The sequence below is a fragment of the Lontra canadensis genome, unplaced genomic scaffold (genome assembly GCF_010015895.1).
Source record: "Lontra canadensis isolate GAN:19392208 unplaced genomic scaffold, GSC_riverotter_1.0 scaffold12, whole genome shotgun sequence".
NCBI classification, from domain to species: Eukaryota; Metazoa; Chordata; class Mammalia; order Carnivora; family Mustelidae; genus Lontra; species Lontra canadensis.
Genome location: NW_022631006.1, coordinates 19,078,886 through 19,090,621, shown reverse-complemented (window position 1 = coordinate 19,090,621; position 11,736 = coordinate 19,078,886). Strand labels below are relative to the sequence as shown.

The following is an 11,736-nucleotide window of genomic DNA, read 5'->3' as shown; positions in this document are numbered from 1 at the left end:
TCCCTAGAAGCCTGAGGAGGAATGCAGGGAGGAATCACTGTTACCGACAGCGCCTAAGTCCTCACCTTCAGGGCCCCTTGGGGCCCAAGAGCCATAGGGGGATTCCTCTGGATTCCTTTGGAATCCCTCTGAGGTTGGAAGTCCTTGGATTTGGGGGTTTTGAGGCTAGAGGGCAGGCAGGGGTCAAGGAGCCTCCCTCCCTAGCATTTTAAACTCTCCAGATTCAGTTTCTAGGCGTGTGGGGCTCTTAGGCCCTCCAAAGACCTGCTCTCCAGCCCAGAAGTCCCTTCCTGCTCCAGGATGGGCCCCAGCTCCATTGGCAGGGGTGAATTCGGCACATCAGGGTCCTGTAATGGCGGGGCAGGAGAGCAGGGGACCACAGCGTTGTTCCGTGACTGCCCTCCTGACCCTCAAGATCAACATGGTCAAAGTGCATCAGGGGCCACACCTGAATACGGTATCTGAGATGCTTCGAGATGCCAGCAAAACTGGGGTGGAGTTCAGGCTGGTGCTGCCAACACTGGGTCATGATATGGTACGTGGGGAGAGGGAGGAATTCGTCCCACCCATGGCTGTGAAGGACCTTCCTCCCTGGACAACACTCCACATTCACACAGGCCCTGGAGAGCCCCGGGGAGGGCCCATCCGTCCACCTCCAGCAACAAAGTACAGCACATCCGGGTTGGTGCACCCAGGCTAGGGCATGTAGCCTAATGAGACTTTCCAGAGCAGCACCCCCAAAAGATCTGCATCAGAGTGGGGGAAACTGAATGTAGCCCATCAGGCACAGCCTCCCTGCTTTCCCTCACATGAGGTGGCCCAAGGGTAGAGAGGGGGTTGGGTGGGTTATCACCAGGAGTCTGTCTTGGATGTGAAGATGCCCTCCAAGAAGACCTCTAGGGCATCCACCTGCCTGGAAGCCCTCTCTGTAATAAGCAGCTCTTCGGGAAGGAAGAAGGAGCACCATGAGCTGCTCAAGTGCCACAGGAGGGCCCGTAAACTCCCTTGGAGCAGCAGCTTTCCCCACCTCCCCAGACCCCACACCTGTAGATATCTCTTTCCAACCCTAAGTCTCCAATCTTGGCCACTCAGCTGGGCCCAGTACAGTTCAGCAGGTAGCTCCTGGCGGCAACATCCTTGCAGGCAAAACATCACCACCAGAACTCAGAAGCTCTTGCCCTGATCTGTTTCCATTAAAGTTATATGGAAGAGCAGTTCCTTGGGGAGAGGGTTGGGCTGCTCCCCAACACCCTGTGAGTCAGGATCACTCCCAAAGTGTGGATGAAGTGATTTTCTTTTTTTTTTTTTTAAAGATTTTATTTATTTATTTGAGAGACAGTGAGAGAAAGCATGAGCAAGGAGAAGGTCAGAGAGAGAAGCAGACTCCCCGTGGAGCTGGGAGCCCGATGCGGGACTCGATCCCGGGACTCCAGGATCATGACCTGAGCCGAAGGCAGTCGTCCAACCAACTGAGCCACCCAGGCGTCCCTGAAGTGATTTTCTTCCAGGTAGTGGCAGACCGGGGCTCTGTCTTGGGCCAGATGGAGCAGGTCACGCATGGCCAGAGGTAATGGCTGGCCTTGGGTAGGCCTGAATGCATTAGTCCATGTGTGTTTTAGGACACAAGGACAGGGTCTTTATTATTATTTTTTAAATTTTTATTTCTAGAGAGAGAGAAAGAGAGCATGAGCAGGAGTTGGGGGAGGAAGGTGCAGAGGGAGGAGTAGACTCCCTGCTAAGCAGGGAGCCCAACACAAGATTCGATCCTAGGACCCTCGGATCATGACCCAAGCTGAAGGCAGACGCTTAACCCACTGAGCTACCCAGGCGCCCTGCCCCTTCCCACTCTCCAGACAGGGTGTATAGATGGGCTCAGTGGGCTGGGAGAAGGGTCTTAACCAAGTGTGGCTGGCTGTTCCTCAGGACACTCCTTACATCCTCTCCAGACATCAACTGGAGCAGAATTAGGCGAGGGGCAGTCCAGAGGCGGAGCCGCAACAGCGCACAGTGCTCTGACAGCTGAACTTGCTGGGTGGGGGTGCACATACCTTAGCTGCCAGCAGGGAGGGAACCAGGCTGTAGGTTCCACAAAACTGGAGACAGGCTCTGTATCACTAGACCTGCTACCTCTCACCCCAGGGTGAAGAGCAGCTGTCCTGAGAGGGAGTTCTGCTCCCACTCTCCGCCCCGGCCGCTAGCCCCAGGCGCACCGATGGTGAGCCCTCCGTGAGGAAATCAGCTCATCCTGACCAGAGCAGAGTTCTGGCAGGGTCTGGGGAGGAAGACGGCTCCTGGGCTCCCCCAGACACTTCAGGAGAGTGGGCTGACCCTAGCTCCAGCAACTGTTTGAGAAGTTCCACCCCTCTCACCATGACAGCCACCTGCAGGGGGCTGGGGTCCCCAGGAAGGCCAATTACCAGTCCCTCATGGACTTTTCTAAAGGTACCATGGCCCAGGGCTCTGTAGGAAAACAGGTTGGAAGGGCGTGGGTGGCTGGTCCTGGGGAATGGTCCTAGAGGGACTAGTGCCTACTTTCCCTTCTTGCCATCCCCTACAAGCCCAGGTGCCCCTACCTGAGGACTCAAGTCTTTCAGCATCTCCCCAAGTACAAGCCCTACTGAGGCGATGTTGGCTGGCACAGAACCAGGGCAGAAGAGAGAGAAGGTATGGGCTCAGAGTGGAGGTGGGGGTCTGTGATGGGGTTTTCCTTATGTCCTTGCAGACACCCTGGGTAGAGGCAACCCTTGCTCCAAAGGAATCATAGGGTCCCCGCCATCCCAGAATTGGGGATGACAGCTGACTTTGGACAGGTTACTTTTTGGAATTTCTCTGACCTCTGTCTCCTCCACACAGAGGCTTGGGGCCTGATGCTCTCTATGAACCATAATTTAGCACAGCAGGGCACGGGATGGGAGTGGGAAGGATTCAGAGGGCATAGGTTCTCAGAGGAGGGAAAGAACTTAACCAAGCAGGCTGACATTGGCTGGGGAAACATCTGTAGGCCCTGGGGGCAGGCCGGGGCTGGGTCTAGCCACACCCCGCCTAGCAGTAGTAGGGGTTGAGGGCTGTCCTGATGATGGAGGTTCAAGGATTGCTCAGCTCAAGCTCAGGGCCTGGCAGCCTCATCCCCCACAGGCCCTGACACTTCTTATGGTTCACTGAAGAAGAAGGGCAAACTCTCTACCTACTCATCTGGCCCACCCGCTTTGCCACCCCTCCACCCAGGACATCTCTCCAGACACCCATTAAGGCAAATGTCTTCCCTGGGCCTGCACAGCTGCTTTTACACTTAGAATCCCAGAGGCACCCATGCTGGAAGCAGGGATCTTGAAATCAGCCATGTCTGTCCCTGGGACCCTACACACAGCTCAGTGAAGATGTTCCTTACTCCTGGATGTTCCTTACCCGGAATCAGGATCCCACACACCATAAGGAGGCTTAGTGTAAAGGTTACAATGACAGTCACCAACAGAACCAGAGGGCCTGGTAGAGTGGGCAGGTCTAGGGAGAAAGACACCTCCAGTGGGAAGCTCCTCTCTGTCCTCTTCCCCAAATTTTACCCATACCACAAGATTCAGCCCAAGTGTTAACTTTTTCATGATGTTTTTTCCCCCACTGATCCTAGATAAAAGCACCCTTTCCCTCCTGAGAAACCCTAAAACATTTTAAGTCTCCCATGACAATTGTCACGTTAATAGAGATCTATATCTAGATCTAGATACATATCTGAGTGCCCGGGTGGCTGCATGGGTTAAGTGTCTGCCTTCAGCTCAGGTCACGATCCCAGGGTCCTGGGACAGAGCCCTGCACTGGGCTCCCTGCTTAGCGGGGAGTCTTCTCCCTCTCCCTCTGCCTCTCCCCCCTTTTTTTTTTTCTTTAAGATTTTATTTATTTATTTGACAGAGATCACAAGTAGGCAGAGAGGCAGGCAGAGAGAAAGAAAGGGGGAAGCAGGTTCCCCGCTGAGCAGAGAGCCTGATTTGGGGCTCAATCCCAGGACCCTGAGATCATGACCGGAGCTGAAGGCAGAGGCTTAACCCACTGAGCCAGCCAGTAATCCCTCTCCCCCTTCTCTTGCTCTCTCTCATGTGTGTTCTCTACCCCCTCTAATAAATAAACAGAATCTTAAAAAAATAAATCTAGATTCATATCTAGATAGAAAAATAGGTAGGTAGATAGATAGGTATCACCCCTCCATACTAGACCACTAGTCTACATGCTCCTTGAAGGAAAAGCTGATGAAGCTCTAATCTCCTGCCCAGCCCTGGGAATGGTGCCTGGCACACACCAGTCATCTCTCCCAGTTCCCTTCTGCTCCTCCCAGCCCGTGGCCCCAGGAGTCTAGACCGTGGACAAAGGCAGGACTTACCCACACAAGTGACAGGTATCTGCAGCTAGCTCTGTGCCCCCTGGGCACATGCATTTGGCTAACCAGAGCCCTGCCTGCCATTGGCAGTCTTTCAAAGGGCAATGACCAGACCTGAGGTGCGATCAGATCTCCACTTCTCCATGGCTCTCCATGACTGAGTAAAAGAATGGATATTGCAGAATGAGGGTGGCAGACACACTTTTCCAGCCACGTGGTGAATTCTAGTCCTGGACTTTATTTTAAGATTTTATTTATTTGACAGAGACACAGCGAGAGAGGGAACACAAGCAGGGGGAGTGGGAGAGGGAGAAGCAGGCTTCCCGAGGAGCAGGGAGCCCGATGAGGGGCTCAACTCCAGGACCCTGGGATCATGACCTGAGCCGAAGGCAGACGCTTAACAACTGAGCCACCCAGGTGCCCCTGGTCCTGGACTTTAGAACAATGAGCAGTACCTGGCATTTAAGAGGTGGGGGGAGGGTCTGGAGGACTTCTGTCAAGCCTGCATACTTCCTCTTCTGGGATTCTTGAGCTCACAGGTTGAGCCTGAGTAGGAGAGTACCCCAGAATGCCCCATATTGGCATCACAACTGACAGCCTAGTTCTCGAGTACTCCTGTGTGTGCAAGAAACAGATAATTCACAGCATAGAGTTGGTGGCTCAAATGGGAGTGGGTTCAGGGATTGAGGAATAAGGCTAGGCCAGGCTGAGAGGTGGGGGACAGGAGGGTTAGAGGCCAATACCTGCCAGAGGCTATAGGTAGGTTTCACTGCAGGGGTGTATGGGGTGTATACCCCATCTTCTCCATCAACCCAGAGGATATCACTCTCTGAGGCATCACTCCCTGGAAATTGAAAAGTGATAGGGGGTTTGGCTACAAAATGGGGGGAGGAAGCGGCACACAAATGGGAAGTGAGCTTATGAATAGGGGGGAAGCTGTTGTCTCCAGGTGCAACTAGTGTGGCCCTTTCTACACTAGCATTACAACACAGGTGCTCCCCACTCCGAAGTGGGAGCCAGGAGCCAGACAGGTGCATGGGAGTCATCAGCAGGAGCCTGAAGGCCTGGCTCAGGCTGGCTGGGACAACCTCCTTGTCTGCCTAAAATCCTCTGACTTCATGTCCTCAGCTACAGAATGGGACAGGCCCAATCCACATGTTCCATTTTTGTGAGAATGGAGAAGATGTGTATAAAGTACTTCTGAACAGAATGGCTTAGACAGACCCAAAGGCTTTGGCTCTTTACACCAGTGATTTCCAAACTCTGGAGTGTATTAAAATCACCCAGAGGATTGATTAAAACACAGAAGGATAGGAGTCTTCTTTAGAGTTTCTGATTCAGTAGGTTGGAGAGGGTCTGAGAACTTGGATGTCTAACCAATTTTTAGGTGGTACTAATGTTACTGGTTCAGAAACCACACTTTGAGAACTACTAATTTAAATTACCCCTGCCTGGGGCACCTGTGTGGCTCAGTCAGTTGGGTATTGAACCTCAGGTATAGAGGATACTAGGTATAGAAAATCAGGCACCGGAGTCACCACCCATCTCCCCCTGCTTCACACTTGGTCTCTTTATTTTGGCTCAAGTCATGATCTCAGGGTGCTGAAATGGAGACCTAGGTGGATCCCCCAGGCAAGACCCACCACTCGCTCTGTGCTGGGAGTGGAGCCTGCATAAGATTCTCTATCTGCCCTCAGCAGCCCCTCCTCTCTCTCTAAAAAAATAAAATAAAATAAAAAAATAAATTATCCAGGCCTTTCTGCCTCTCTGCTCAGTTTGCTAACTCAGCCAGCTCTAAGTTCCTGGGACTGTTGTAGAGCAAGGAGACCTGTTGTGATTTAAAAAAATAAATAAAAAATAAAAATAAAAATAAAAATAATAAAATAAAAATAAAAAGGCCCAGATTTCAATGAAAATCTAGGGAATCCTGTCTGCTTGTGTGATTTGCAGCTCTTTTCTTTTTTAAAATATTTTTTTAATTTAATTTTTTCAGTGTTCCAAGATTCGTCGTTGCTGCCCACACCCAGTGCGCCATGCAATAAGTGCCCTCCTTAATATCCACCACCAGGCTCATCCATCCCTCCACCCCTCTCTTTTTTAAAAGATTTATTAGAGAGAGAGAGAGCGAGCGAGAGCGCGCGCGTGCGCGTGCACGCGCTCACCAGTGGGGGAGGGGCAGAATCTTAAGCAGAATCCACACTGAGCGTGGAGCCCAATGTGGGGCTCAGTCTCTTGATCCTTAAGATCAGGACCTGAGCTGAAACCAAGAGTCAGACACTTAACCCACAGAGCCACCCAGGATCATCTACTTAATCTCTTTTCCAAGAGCTCTTAACTCTACTTGTCCTGGGGCCCTGAGCGGAGCTCAACCCCTTCCCCAGCTATCCTTCAGAGGGCATGTTCTAAGGTTCCAATGACACTTCACCCTGGGAGCCCCCGAGCTCCCCTCCCTGAGAGCGCACCTACCCGGGTAGCCGCCAACTACTGCACCCGCAGTACAGACCCCGCCGCCGCCCCGGGAGCCCCGGAGTGAGGCCCCGCGCAGCGTACCCCAGGCCTCCGCGCAGCCCCGGCCGCATTCCACCCCCTCCTGCAAGGAGCGGCCTGTCTGCGGAAAAGGGGTCCCCGCAACGTCCAGCCACCCCCTCCGTCTGCGGGGCGACGGCGTGATGGCCCGCACCGGGGACGGGGAGCACGCCCACCTCCCCCTACCCCGCCCCCTCACCTGCGGCGCCGCCTTTCTCTCTGCTCCCCGGCGCTGCCGAGCGGTTCTCCAGTTTCTCAGGTGAGGCCTGAAGCCGGCCTCGGTCCCGGCACCGCAGGTGGGCCCGCCCGCCTGCTCGGGCCGCCTCCAGCCGGGCGCTGTAGCTAGCCGGCGTGCGGCTACCGGGCCTGCGGCGCGCCAGCCGTCGAGTGAGGACCGTCGAGTAAGGGAACGGACTCCAGGGAGCCCAAGGCCCGGACGAAGGGCTTGTGTGGGCGCGCCGGCAGCAAGAAGCTTGGGACCCCAACGCGGATTGCTGGGGGCGGGAGCTGACCACGCCGAGGCCAGCACGTACTCCGCCACCCCCGCCGCCTCGCGTCCAGCGCCGTGACCCCGAGATCCCTGCGGCCCCCTCTGTCGCCGCGTGCTCCTCAGCGACCCGAGACTCTCCGAGGCAGACGAGCTGGCTCTCCGGGCTCCCCTGTGGGCAGCGGGCGCCAAATTCGGCGGGGCCCGGGACGCTCCCCTCACAGCGCGGCGGTCTGGACCTCGAGGAGCGACCTCGGTCTGCCCGGCCCTAGCCCCGGTGAGCTTGAGCCGCCTCATCCCACCGGCTCCGCTCGCTCCGGGACAGGCGTCCTCTCCCTGCTGCCCAGCTAGGATGTAAAGCGGCTCCCCGCGACCAAGGGAGAAGAAGGCAGAGACAAAGACGCCGTGCGCCCGCGACAGGTGGTTCGCCGTGCCTTCGGCCCCCGAAGCTCCATAAGCTGAGATCCTACGGAAGCGGGCGCGGAGTCCGTGGCCCTCGCCCTTCGGTCCTCGCGCTGCTCGCCTGGGGCACAGGTTGGTGACAAAAGCGGCTCCAGAATTTATCTGAGGGGCTTAAGAGGCTGTGGTTGATTTTGAAAAGATGGGGAGACTAGGTCCGCACGCCAGATTAGATTTTACACTTATTTTAGGAGGCTTAATGGAGATGTTGGAGGGTGCTGCTCAAGCCACCGCTTGGCGCCGCCGCTGGTTAGGGGCTCTCCAGTGGCAAGCAACAGGCTCTTAGGTACCGGGCTAATTCAGTGGCGACCATTACCACCGACCCTGGTTCCACTGGAAGAAGGGACAAAGTCGCTAGAGCCACACAGGGTTGTGGAACATACCCTACAACAATGTGGTCACCTGAGGCCTTCTGTCCCCTAACTTTAGAACTTAAGACACCAGGGTCACCACCCACCTCCCCCTGCTTCATACTTAGAGGTACTCGCTGGTGGCTAGTGCCCACCGCACCTGCATGCCTTTCTGAGGCTCGGTGGTACCCACTGTCACCATCACTCTGCTGCTGGTGTGTGCCTTGTTGCACTCTTTTTTGTTTGTTTGTTTTTGTTTTTTAAAGATTTTTATTTGTTTATTTGACAGAGATCACAAGCAGACAGAGAGGCAGGCAGAGAGAGGAGGAGGGGAAGCAGGCTCCCCGCTGAGCAAAGAGCCCGATGCGGGGCTCGATCCCAGGACCCTGAGATCATGACCTGAGCTGAAGGCAGAGGCTTTAACCCACTGAGCCACCCAGGCACCCATTGTTGCACTGTTTGTGTGGGTCCTTTCCTGCCACAGGCCCACGGGATGAAAACAGCCAAGTCTTGTAAGTGTCTTGGAGCGGGGAGGGAGGAAAGAGTCATAGAACATCTGACCTGGCCTGGTAAGGTGAGCAGAGAAGGGAGGGAGAGCCTGGAGCTCACCTGGGGGAACTAGGGGAGAAACTGGCTCTAAGCAACTAGGTGGGGCAGTGATGTTCGCATCTTGAAGCTGGCAGTGACAAGGGCAAGGATGGCAGAAAAGCTGCTTGGGACCCTGAGTTGGAGCAGAGAATGGTTCCTGAAATGTGACAGCGAGACTGCGGGGTTGGGAAAGGGGGCCTGTGGTTAAATGAGGACAAGAGATAAAGATCGATAAAGAGATAACCTCTCAACATCTAGCCCTTGTCTCTTGTGGTCAGTCACGTTCCTAAACTCACCCACCCAGGGCACACCAGCACCTGGAAGCCAGCCCTGACAAAATCCAGTCGCTGAGGCGCCCCTGGGTACCCACTGATACCTCTTTAAGTTTCTCCTCCGGGGGGTCCTTCCCAGTGAATGACCTGGGGGCTGCACTGAGTTTGGTTTTGCAGGCTCCCCAACCTTTCCTCGACCTAGCTAAGTGGTCTCACCCCCCAGGTGCTCCTAAGACCCTAGGGCCTGTCCCTCCTTCCCACGCTGCGTGATGGGGAACCTTGAACTCAGGCCCGCACCGTGCTTCTGGGCCCACTCACCAGCAGCACTGACCCAGAAGCACTGGCCTTGAAGGCTCCAGGCCTCTGGTGGAGCCACTAGGACCCAGTCTTCTCAACTGCTGTTGCCAAGCCTCCGAAGATGCCTCTAGCCAGATGTTTCCTTGACTGACAGGAGGTACTTAGCTGCTGCTTCAAGCCACAGCAGCCATGACCCTGAGCAGTCCATGGCTTGTTCAGCCTGCCACAACTAGGGCTGTGGACTAAGACCGTGTCACTTCCGGCTGACCACCCCTTATAGCGGAGTCCAGCAGCTTGCTAGACACTGTCATCCTAAAGCCCGCCTGGCCACTCCCACCTCAGACCCCAGGATGCTGGAGGGAAGGGCAGGGCATGTGGGCAGCGAGGTCCCTAACCTTCCTGGAAGAGCCTTGTGAGCACCCCTCCCAGGGTTGTCTGGATCCCAAGGTAGGGGAGAAAGTGCCCCCTACCCTTTTGAGGCAGGAGGTGAAAAAAGGGGCAACCACACCCCAGACATCCTGCTCAGGCTTCTAGGTCTTTCTAGTTCTCACATCAGGAGCAATAGAGTGAGTGGTTCATTGGTGGTGGAGTGTGGGCATGTGTAATAACACATAGGAAGTGCTTTTTTTTTTTTTTTAAGATTTTATTTATTTGAGAGGAGAGAGAACACAAGCAGGGAGGAGGGGCAGAGGGAGAGGGGGGAGCAGACTCCCTGATGAGCAAGGAGCCAGATGCTGGGGTGCTGGGGTCGATCCCAGGGCTCTGGGATCATGACCTGAGCCAAAGGCAGACGCTTCAGCTTAACTGACTGAGCCACCCAGGCGCCCCAGCAAGTGCTCTTTTGAACTGCCCCAAGTAAGGCATCATTACTCGCCATTTTTGTGTCTTTTTGGTACCTTTGTGACTGAAAGGCTGAACCTTCAGAAACCCTCAAACCCTCAGAAACATGAGTCTTTAGGTTTACCTCATACAACTCCACTGTTTGTCTTAACCCTTTGCACAATTTAAAAAAAAATATTTTATTTATTTATTTGACAGAGAGCGCGAGAGAGTATGAGCAGCGGGGAGCAGTAGAGGGAGAGGGCAAAGCAGGCTCTCCGCCGAGCAGGGAGCCCGATGTGGGGCTCGCTCAATCCTAGGACCCTGGGATCATGACCTGAGCCAAAGGCATGCTTAACCATGTGAGCCACCCAGGCGCCCCCTTTGCACAATTTCTTACAAGAATGGGGTAAAAGCCTGGATCCTGATCTCAAAGATCTAAGCGCTAGTACTAGCATTTCTAGTCAACAATGATGGTGCACAGGTTGCACTGTTCTGAGACCATTTCCCCACCTATAAAATCCTATGAAGGGGAATTGCTCTGTAAACCACAATGGACCCTATAACTGTGAAGGTCCTCAGACTTCAGGTGGTTTTGTGTCTTCCTTAATTTTTTGTCCGAAATACTAATTTTAAAGGCTGAGGCCTATATACAAAGCACTGGGAAAAAAAGAAGTGATAGTGGTTAGCTATTTGGTTGTCTAAGACTATAGTGCTAAGTAAAGATACTACAGTGATTCTGAAGCACTATAAGACCCATGCTCTATTGAACTCCGTGGGTATCCCACTGTGAGGTCCCAGAATTTACTTGGTAACGAACGTTCCGCTAAGCCAGTGGTTCTCCAAGTGTGTTTGGGCTTAGATAGCCCCAACAGCACCACCTGGAAATCTGTTAGAGATACAAATTCTTGGGTTTCACCCTAGATCCACTGAATCAGAAACACCGGTGAAGGGCTGGGCAGTGTGTTTTAACACATTCTTCCCGCAATTTTTGTCACATGGGTTTGGGGACAAATCTGTTTGCAGATGCAGTAGTTGCTTATAAAACCTACTGTATTATTCTGTGTCCAGCAGCTCTGTTCATGGGAAGTGGTTCTCTCTACCTACGGACAGGGCACACTGCACTCACTCCGATGACCTGTAAACACGGGGATCCCGCACAGAAAATGACACTGTAAGAAAGCTTAAGTGTTAGAATTTAGACAAAGAACCGAAAAACTGTACCAAAAGTGATGAACCAATGAACCAGAGTTCATGGTGATCCACTCCTTCCCAGCTCTTCCTTCCCTGGCACCACTGAAGTCCACAATGCAGGGGGAGTTGTAGGACAGTGCTACAGACTGTGTCCACTCCCCCTTCCCCCAACCAAGTTCATATGTTGAACTCTAATACCCAGTGTGAGGGTATCTGGAGGCAAGGCCTCTAGAAAGTGATTGGGTCATAAGGGTGCCACCCTCATGGGTGGAACAGGGTTAGTGTCTTTATTAAAGCCGCAGAGGACTCCCATGTCTGTTCAACCATGTGAGCGCTGACCACGAACCAGGAAGTGGGCCCTCACTGGAGACCAACTGT

General features: G+C 53.9%; 1 protein-coding gene across 1 annotated transcript; it reads right to left on the bottom strand.

Annotated features, from left to right (window-relative positions):
* Positions 1-2,240: 2,240 nt before the first annotated feature.
* LTK (leukocyte receptor tyrosine kinase) lies at positions 2,241-10,222 on the bottom strand. Its single transcript, XM_032857051.1, is given in 16 exon segments — positions 2,241-2,458; positions 2,966-3,012; positions 3,014-3,158; positions 3,406-3,501; positions 4,370-4,382; positions 4,384-4,523; positions 5,110-5,149; positions 5,152-5,210; positions 6,833-7,011; positions 7,079-7,215; positions 7,405-7,551; positions 7,695-7,902; positions 8,129-8,171; positions 8,798-8,862; positions 8,864-8,933; positions 10,216-10,222. Coding segments are annotated over 16 exon segments (1,614 nt in total).
* Positions 10,223-11,736: the final 1,514 nt, after the last annotated feature.